At 39.2% G+C, this 9065-nt stretch overlaps 1 protein-coding gene across 1 annotated transcript; it reads left to right on the forward strand.

Annotated features, from left to right (window-relative positions):
* The first annotated feature begins 2053 nt into the window (after positions 1-2053).
* Positions 2054-9065, forward strand: amotl2b (angiomotin like 2b). Its single transcript, XM_081374523.1, has 10 exons — positions 2054-2195; positions 2941-3675; positions 3935-4097; positions 4851-5052; positions 6142-6437; positions 6599-6783; positions 6869-6958; positions 7066-7235; positions 7795-7932; positions 8116-9065. Exons 1-10 carry the CDS (start codon positions 2155-2157, stop codon positions 8199-8201), a joined length of 2106 nt encoding a protein of 701 aa, XP_081230649.1. The 5' UTR covers positions 2054-2154; the 3' UTR covers positions 8202-9065.

A 9065-nucleotide genomic window follows, 5' to 3' on the forward strand; every position in this document is an offset into this window, starting at 1 on the left:
AACTTTTAATGTTTTTGAAAACAGTCTCTTATGCTCACCAAGGCTGCATTTATTTGATTACAGTAAAAACGGTAATATGAATATATAGTGAAAGCCTAGTTTCTTTAGAAGGACCCCTAAAATAAATTTTCTCGACACTGAATAAAATGTTCTTGACAGAAGGCCAAACGAACAGATAAACTAAAGAACTGTGCCCAGAGAAAGCATCCAATAACTTTTCATATGCACTGTAAAAAGTTTAACTATTATTTACTCAATTTTATTGGTGAAACATTTTTACACTCAAAAAAATTGAGTAAATTTTAAAGCTGTGAAATCAATGAAATATACTGTATGAATTGAGTAAATGCAAGTAAAAAAATTAAGTAAATCTGAGTAACTGCATCTGGTACATTAACAAATAAAATTGAGTAGAAATAATTTAACATTTAAACATTAAAAAAACAATATTTATGAGTAATATTAACTGTTTTTATTAATGAGTAATATTAACTTTTTTATTTTCTCTAAACCTTTGTAAAATAGTACTCCAGACAACCACCAGTATACATTACATTGGCCTTTATTTTCAATGAGTACAGCAATACAGCACATTTTAGACTGTTTTTTCATGTATACAATATTGCCTGCATTTAAACTTATTTAACAAGTAAAAATGAAATATTTAAACATTCAGGTAGCCTAATTCAAGTGTAATCAACCACTCTGTTATCCAATATCCACCGAATCTGCGCTGGTCCTCGTGCCGGAGACAGACTCGCGCTCTGCGGGTGAACTTTGAACTTCATACCGCCGTCCTGCGTTTCACTCACAGTCACTGTCTGAGGCACAGCCGAAATATACTGCGAGCGACTGACATAACCTGCCAATAAACAAAAAGTGATAGTTCTGAGGACATTTTATCATCCAAATGATAATAATTATATTCATTATCATTATGAAAGTCATATGTTTATGCAAAGCGTTTCAATCACGCAAAAAGACAAACGCGGCTCTCGTCTCGTTTAGGTGTCGAATTACGCCTCTATATGTTGTTTTGCATTAAATATGATTTAAAGCACAGTAATGATTTTATAGATAAAATAAAACATACACCAACCTGAATTTCACAGTGAAAATGCACCAAATCTGCGACGCTGAGAAGAGAGCTGTTGTTCTGGAGACTGGAGAGTTCAAACAGCCCGCGCTCACTCCAACCGTCGAGTTTTCGTCACGTCAGAGGGTGGGGGAGGGAGAGGGTGGGGGAGGGAGGGGGCGGGGGGGGGGGGGGGGGCATTGTTTTAATTGAGTAAACTTACTCAATTTTAAGAGCGTGTTAAATATATTAATAATATTGATTTGAATTAAGTAATTTTTTTGTTTCTTGAAACAGATCAGTTTAATTAAACATTCTCAAATATTTTGATAGAAATTTCACATCTATATTAAGTATATTATAAAGAAATAATTGGTTAGTTAAATACTAAATTATTTTATTGAAAAAAACTTAAATATATCTGTAAATTTTAGATAAAATTAACTGTTGGATTTTTACTCAATTATTTTGGTATGTTTAACTCAAACAATCAAGTAAACGATATACAGAGATTTTATTAAGTTAATAAAGTTAAAAATTTCTGTAATATTTACTAAGCCACAGAATTATTTTTTACAGTGTGCTTAAATACACAAAGTTGATCTTCTCGCTCTGGTTATTGTATTCTTGTGTCAACACGTCTGCATACCTTTCAAATTGGGTCACACCTTTTGACACCTTTTCTCTGTTAAGGTGACATCACTGCTTAGCCTCTCTGTAGTAATACAGGGCTTCATGTTGCCATAGATTTCCTTCGACCACAACAACTGGACCGTTTTCTTAAATTACAGGAATTTTTAGTTAGTGCAAACCTGAGCGCTCGTAACTGTTGTGAAAGCCCCGGTGGACGAAAGCGGAACTGCAGCTGCTGTATTAAATGGCTCTTTTTTCTCTTTTCACTTTTGATCCCTGAGCTCACACATTCCGATCATTCCAGGCGCGCTCAGTTATTTATGAGAGCAGAGCGCGCGCCTACCAGCTCATAACCCAACCAGACCCGAACGCGCGCGCACACAAAAAACGAGGAGATAAAACACAAACAGAAGATATAAGTTGGATTTCTTGGATTATTATTACACATGCCATTAACAGAATCCGTGTGGAATGAAAGTGTTAGTTGGTAAGTTGTTCTTCAGTGTTCGTGCTAGCCTACTACAGACATGGAGTTTAATGGACAATAGCAGCGAACGCGATCAATAGTGCATTATTGGCAGAAAACCCGAATATATGTAACGTTAACTTTAAATGTGACGCCGATAACTTGAGGACGATCCATAAAACGAAAATGTTTCATGTTTATGACGTTTAATTAGTTTGGCACGTGTTGTGGGAATAATGAATATTAGACATTGCGCTACCCTTTTATTGGGATGAAAACTATAGCCCTATATTTGAATAGTTGTTGCGTTGTGTTGGTTTTATTTTAGAAATTGTATTATTTAAAAAAAAATATTATTGAATTATGTTCCAATATTGTAGCTATATAGGCTACTTATTGTAGCCCTAATTATTTAAAAATAATACAAATAGCTATTATTATATATTATTTGACTTAGTCTAAGTAAAACCAGTTAAATCAGATGTTACAAAAAAATGACACATTTTTAGTGTACTTTTTAGTGTTTGTTTAGATTTTATTTTGTTACTGTGGCTTAAATATGTGCTGTATAAACTGATGAAAAAATTATTCAGTACTTTAACTTATGAGAGTTTAAACATTGTTATTTTCTTTCTTTCTTTCTTTCTTTCTTTCTTTCTTTCTTTCTTTCTTTCTTTCTTTCTTTCTTTCTTTCTTTCAACTGTTATTATATGGAATTTAAAAATAAAATCCTAATCATTTGTTGAATGGTTCTCTTGCCCTCTAGGTCCAGTTCAGCTCATAAATACACATCTTCATCAAATAAAATGAGAGGTGAAGAGGCATCTGGGACTGTCCTGCACAGACTAATCCAAGAGCAGCTTCGCTATGGAAACCCCACAGATGCCCGCACACTCCTGGCCATCCAGCAGCAGGCCCTGCGACGAGGAGGAGGTGTTGGAGCTGGCAGCGGAGGGGCTTGTACTCCACAGTCTTCATCTGAGAGCCTCAGTCAGGAGGAGCCCCAGTCTCCTCAGCTCTCTGCCCGCCAAGAACCCCAAGGTCAGGAGCACCAGGTTGACTACCAGCACTCTGAGAACTACACAACACACCCACACCACGGCGAGGAGTTGCCCACCTATGAACAAGCCAAGGCCCAGTCTCAGTTTTTGGCCTCCCAGTGGTGCCAACCGCACAGGGGCTACTCACTAGAGGATAGTGTAACAAGGCAGATGCCCCGTGAGGAAGAAGACAGCTGGGACCTGAAGCGAGGCCACGCACGGTCACCGAGTGAGCAGTCTCTGCAGTTTTCAATGGAGCACAATAAAATGCCTGCAACATGTTCTGACAGTCACCCTCAGATACATGGATATCATACAGACCAGCACTTACAATATAGCCAGCAAGGACTAGAGTACAATAAGCGGGTGCCTTATACTGAGTACCCCTTTCCTCTGCAACAAGCCACGGAGTATGAACAGTGCTACAAAGAACCACCACCATTTCATTCCCAGCACAACAGGTAGAGAAGACCAGACCAATTGCATAATTTACACTTAACCACAGTGACACATTATATGCATTTCCTGCAGTTCTGACGTACTTTATTGGATGTGTAATTATGACTAACAGTCTGTTGGCTGATGCTATGGCTGAGTATGTAATATATGGTACATGCTTGTAGTTTGTCTTCTAACTATACTAACATTCTGAGATGAACTAAATCCCATTGTTTAGTTTTTCATCAAACATGATGATTTTTTACCTTGCTCTACTTCCAGACTTCAAACACCAGAAGTTTGCCAAAGACTCTCCACATCTCCCCCTGCTGGCAGGGAGGTCGCAGCTTGCAGTCGCATTCAACTGGAAATGCTCATGAATGAGAATAAGAGACTGAGACAGGAGCTAGAGGGACACACTGAGAAGGCCCTCAGAATTCAGAAGGTAACAGACCCTGACATTTTTAGCTGTACTGTAAATATGGTAAATACAGATCTTAATGGGACACCCATCTGAAGATAACAGGGTTAAAAAAAAAAACCAGGCTGTTTACAACAGGTTATATAATTACACTATTTCTCTGAATACAAATTGAATACAAATGGCTATGGATACAAAATTAAATTTTGGAGACATTTGAGCAAGGCTCAGCTGTAAATACAGATCTGTATGGGACATCTGTCTGAAAAGAACATATAAATATATACATATATTTGTATACAAGTGTATATATATATAGTATATACATTCATAGTATCATAGTATATACTATTATTATAATATGTAATTAATATTTCGCATACACATATAGACACTATATTTATATACCAGAGAGGGATGACAACTATAAAATAGCTTTTCATTTCACTTTGGCTAAATTCCAAAAGGCCATGAAGTGTTTCCAGTGGATTACATCAGTGCAGTTAAGCTGTTGCTCACTCTGAAAGAATGATAATTACACAGGTTTGAGCATTTACCCATCAGGCCACTGCCTTGTGTAAACATGCCTGGGATGATGGAGTCATGGTTAACGCCATCCTGGTCTTTCCATATGGCACTCCTGAACAGCTTCTCTGTTCTCTGCTCTTAATCACAACCAGGAACATTGCTAACCATCTTTGAGTATTTCTGAGGCCATCATTGTCGGACGGACACATCTGACATGCTATTTAATTGTCTTTTTATTTTTTCCGCCAGCTGGAAGAAGAGATCGAAAGGATCTCAGAGGCCTACGACACTCTGATGAAGGGCTGTGCAAAAAGAGAAACTCTGGAGCAAGCGCTAAGAAACAAGCTGATGGCTGAGATCAAGAGGCTGCAGCATTCAAGCATTCAAGCGGCAAAAGAAGCCGAAGCTGCTGACCAGAACCAGCATGTTATTGAGAAGCTCCTTCTGCAGAGTGAGTTCATGAACACGGCCACATTAAACCTCATTACTGTTTCACACACTCTGGATACTTCTTAACCCAGAGTTGCACTACAAATGTGAGATCTGTTTTTCTGTCGAGTCATTTTGCTTAAAGAGGGAATGTGTTTCCAATTAGAGCGTTCCAACACAGGAATTTCAGTCACATAACAGCAGATGAATGATCAGAAAAGAGGATTAAATGTCAGATGTGACCTTAGCTTTGTGGGGGAGAATGCCTGGGGACAGTTAACCACTGACAAACACTGTCAATGCTCTCGTTTGATCCACATTGACAATTAACAAAATGTTCTACTCAGCCTCACTTCCTGTTTGCTGAAAGTTGGAAGAGGCGGGGGCGATGATGAGTTTTGCAGTGATTGGTGGGAAATAAACAGAACAATCTGAAGCTCTGAGATGTGGGTCAAAGGGAGAGTGGGTCGCTTCTCCTCCCCTCTGCATTCCTTAACCGCTTGCGTAAATGAGGCGCTCCGGACTTTGCGATTGAATTCCTCTTGTTATGAGCAGGAAGTCAATGGGGAGTGGTGCTGGAGAGGGCCTGCATAAACATTCCTTCAGCCTCTTTCTCACGTCCTCAGATAAATGCCTATGCCTGTTATGACTGGACATAATGGCTTAGTATGTACAGAAAACATTTATGCAACATACATTGCCTTCAAGGCAATCATTTCCTCAGTTCATGCATTCCTACTAAGTTTGTCAAAAGGTCACCACCACTTACGATATTGCACACAACAGAGAAATAATAATAATATAATACAACTAAATATAATATAATATAATATAATATAATATAATATAATATAATATAATATAATATAATATAATATAATATAATATAATATAATAGCTGTAGAACATTTAGTATTTTTCTTTATGTGTTACGTGCACAGAAAAACCGCCACCGTCCCCACCACTTTTTTATACCTGGATAATATTGGATGCATGGATGTACTTAAACTTGGCATGTGGGGGCCACAAATTGGATTTCATTGACTCTCTAAGCATCTGACCTGCTCAAATCAATTTCATTTACAAACTCAATTTTTTTATTCCCTAACAGATGAAGAACAGCAATTGCAGTGTGCGCGTCTGGAGCAGGAGGTTCAGCATCTGCGAAACGATGCGGAGAACCAGCAGCGCAGGAGCGAGGCCCTGGAGAGCACCCTGAGGTCCACGCAGACACGCAGCCAGCAGCTGTGGACGGAGCTGCAGAGGAAGAGAGCGTATGTGGAGAAGGTTGAGCGTTTGCAGAGGGCTCTGGCTCAGCTGCAATCAACATGCGAGAAAAGAGAAGGGTTGGAAATGCGCCTGAGGACACGGCTAGAGCAGGAACTGCGGAGCCTCCGAAATCAGCAGGTACTGAGACAAAACGGTGCTTTGTTTGTTATTTTTATCTTTTCAGATGTGACTTAGCATTGTTTGTCAGGGCTATTTCCTTCCAGTGAAGCTAAGAATAGCTTGAGACTTCAAATCGGTATATCACAATAATCTTACGCTTTGTTTTTCTTTTTCCACAGCGGCAGCCTCAGCCAGTCGGAGGAACATCCGACGTGAGTGTGTCCAGAATGCAGGAGCTTCTGCGGGAAAAAGAAGAGTGCATTTTGTCCCTGGAGGCTGACAAGATGCGCTGGGAGCAGAAATACCTGGAGAAGACCATGAGGGAGTTTGCGATGGATGCCGCCGCCACCGCTGCAGCTCAGAGGTAAAAGAGGAGTTCGGTGTCAAATTCTTCAGAAAATATTGAGTTTTGAAGCAATTTCTTATTGTTTTCTTCCTGTACTTCATAGAGACACAACCATCATCAACCATTCACCCCGTCATTCCTTTATTGAAGAGCTCCCATCTTCTGATCACAGAAACCAGGAAGTAGAAATCAGGTAAGAAAATCACCCTCAGTGCATCTAAAATGAAATTTCAGTTGTGTTTAATGAACCATTTTGGATTGAAAGATTGTTTAGGACTCATAAGTTTCATATTTTGTCAGGATCCGTGCCCTGTACACCCAAATCCTGGAGAAGGACACAGTGATTAGCATCCTGAAGGAGAAGCTGCAGCAGGAGCTGAAGGGAGAGTCAGGTGACTTCCACCCAGCTACTACTGAGCCCTCCATCACCATCTCTCATTCAACGGTCACACACATGGCCCAGGGCAGAGGTTAGTGTCTGAATGCTAACATTAACATTATGGTACACTGCTAATTAACGTTACCAGTTAAGCTTTTACTAGTTACGTTAGTGTCTGGTTAATATTAGCATTAGTGTTCACTGCTAATTAGCATTTACTAGGTAAGCTTTTGCTAGGTAAGTTACTAGCTTTTCCTTGCTAGGTTCTTGTCTGACTGACATTATTGTTCACTGCTAATTAGCATTTACTAGGTAAGCTTTTACTAGTTATTTGCTTTTACTATTTACTAGTTAAGCTTTTACTAGCTAAGTTATTGTATGCAGGGCTGTCGCTAGCGGGGCAAAAGGTGGTGACGATTCTAGGGCACCCAGCCTCAAATACCCCAGCTACAGCCCTGATGATCTAAATAACTTAAGCATAGTGTTCACTGCTAGTTAGCATTTACTAGTTAAGAGTCTGACTAGCAACAGCCTTCCCAGCTAGTTAGCGTTTACTAGTTAAGTGTCTGACTTACATTAGCATTAGTGTTCACTGTTAAGCATTGGGTTCTCAGATTGACAAAACTAACTCTTATGAATCTTTTTTCCAGGGAAGAGTCAATCCAGTGACCAGGCGGCTGGTACGTCATATTCCACTCTTGCTCCTGTAGCAACCCGGAGACATCCTGAGCCCGTCCTGTCAGAGAAACAGACAACAGATCAAGCCTCCTGCACAGAGCCCAACCCCAGTGAGTTAACTTAGTTGTTTCTGCATATTATGGAAAATGAAAAAGTAACTTAAAAAATGAACATAAAAAAGCCCATTATTCGTCTCAGAGTAAAAAATAAGCTAATTGAGAGACAAAGTTTAAGGTAAGAAATTAAGTCACATTGTGTGATAACTGGTTCATTTTTGTTACTGTTTTTCACAGATAGCATCCAGAAAGCACCATCTGCTGTGGACCTTTTTAAAGGCCTGGATGATGTGCCGGCTGATGCAGTGGAGATCTTCATTTGATGAAGAACGCTTGGACTAGGCATGCAGGACAAACTGCCCTGCAAAAATCTGGAAGAAATTAAATGACACCACATCACTATACTGTTGTGAAGAAAGAGTCCAGCTTAATAACAGAGCTGCTCAAAATCTCATGTGAAAGAGGGAGCTGAGCTCTTGTCTTTAAAGTACATCTCCAGTCTGGTATGTTTTGACAGATTAGATAGTAAACTGCATTACTGACACTTTTGCTTCTGGTGAGAATCCAGAAATTTTGGTATTTACAGCCGTCCCGTACAGGAAGACGGGTACAAACTCCTAAATTGTCATTACTATTGCATTGTCCCTCCTCTCAGAAGACCTGTGGTAACTCCACCACATTCCAGTTCAATTGACTTTCTTCTTGAGACTGAGGCTCTCGCATATATTTTTTCCACCCCACCTTTATAAGTGGTTACATTTTTCTCATGTTTTTCTATTTATGGCTGCTACACCCTTTATCAAAGTTATTCTTTTACATTGCATGCTGTCACGTTGTGCGAGACAAAAAAACCTTATTTCGACCTAAGAGTCTAAGAGAACTCTGTCAGAGAGAAAACCAGTTGTATTATATTACAATTTGCGTTCCTGTACTTTGTTTTTGAATGTGTTCGCTCTTAAATGGCACATTTGCTGGTCAAGGTGTCGTTTCAAAGTAAATATTAATATATATTTTGTACAATTCTTTTGTGTTGGGTTGGAATGTAATGCTGAGGAACTGGTGCCAAAGAGCATTTCAGTAAAGTTGTGTAAACACATGACTAAAGGGTTGACCTCTTCTATTTAATCCATGAAAGATGTGAATGTTCTGAAACATTTCATACATTTACAATAAAGCTATTAATATAT

This window comes from Scardinius erythrophthalmus (genome assembly GCF_964197995.2).
Source record: "Scardinius erythrophthalmus genome assembly, chromosome: 9".
NCBI lineage: Eukaryota > Metazoa > Chordata > Actinopteri > Cypriniformes > Leuciscidae > Scardinius > Scardinius erythrophthalmus.

Coding starts and splice junctions, on each gene's coding strand:
- amotl2b (XM_081374523.1), top strand. CDS start 2,155: ATGCCATTAACAGAATCCGTGTGGAATGAAAGTGTTAGTTG. Junction 5,053..6,141: donor TGAGAAGCTCCTTCTGCAGA/GTGAGTTCATGA, acceptor ATTCCCTAACAG/ATGAAGAACAGCAATTGCAG. Junction 7,236..7,794: donor ACACATGGCCCAGGGCAGAG/GTTAGTGTCTGA, acceptor TCTTTTTTCCAG/GGAAGAGTCAATCCAGTGAC.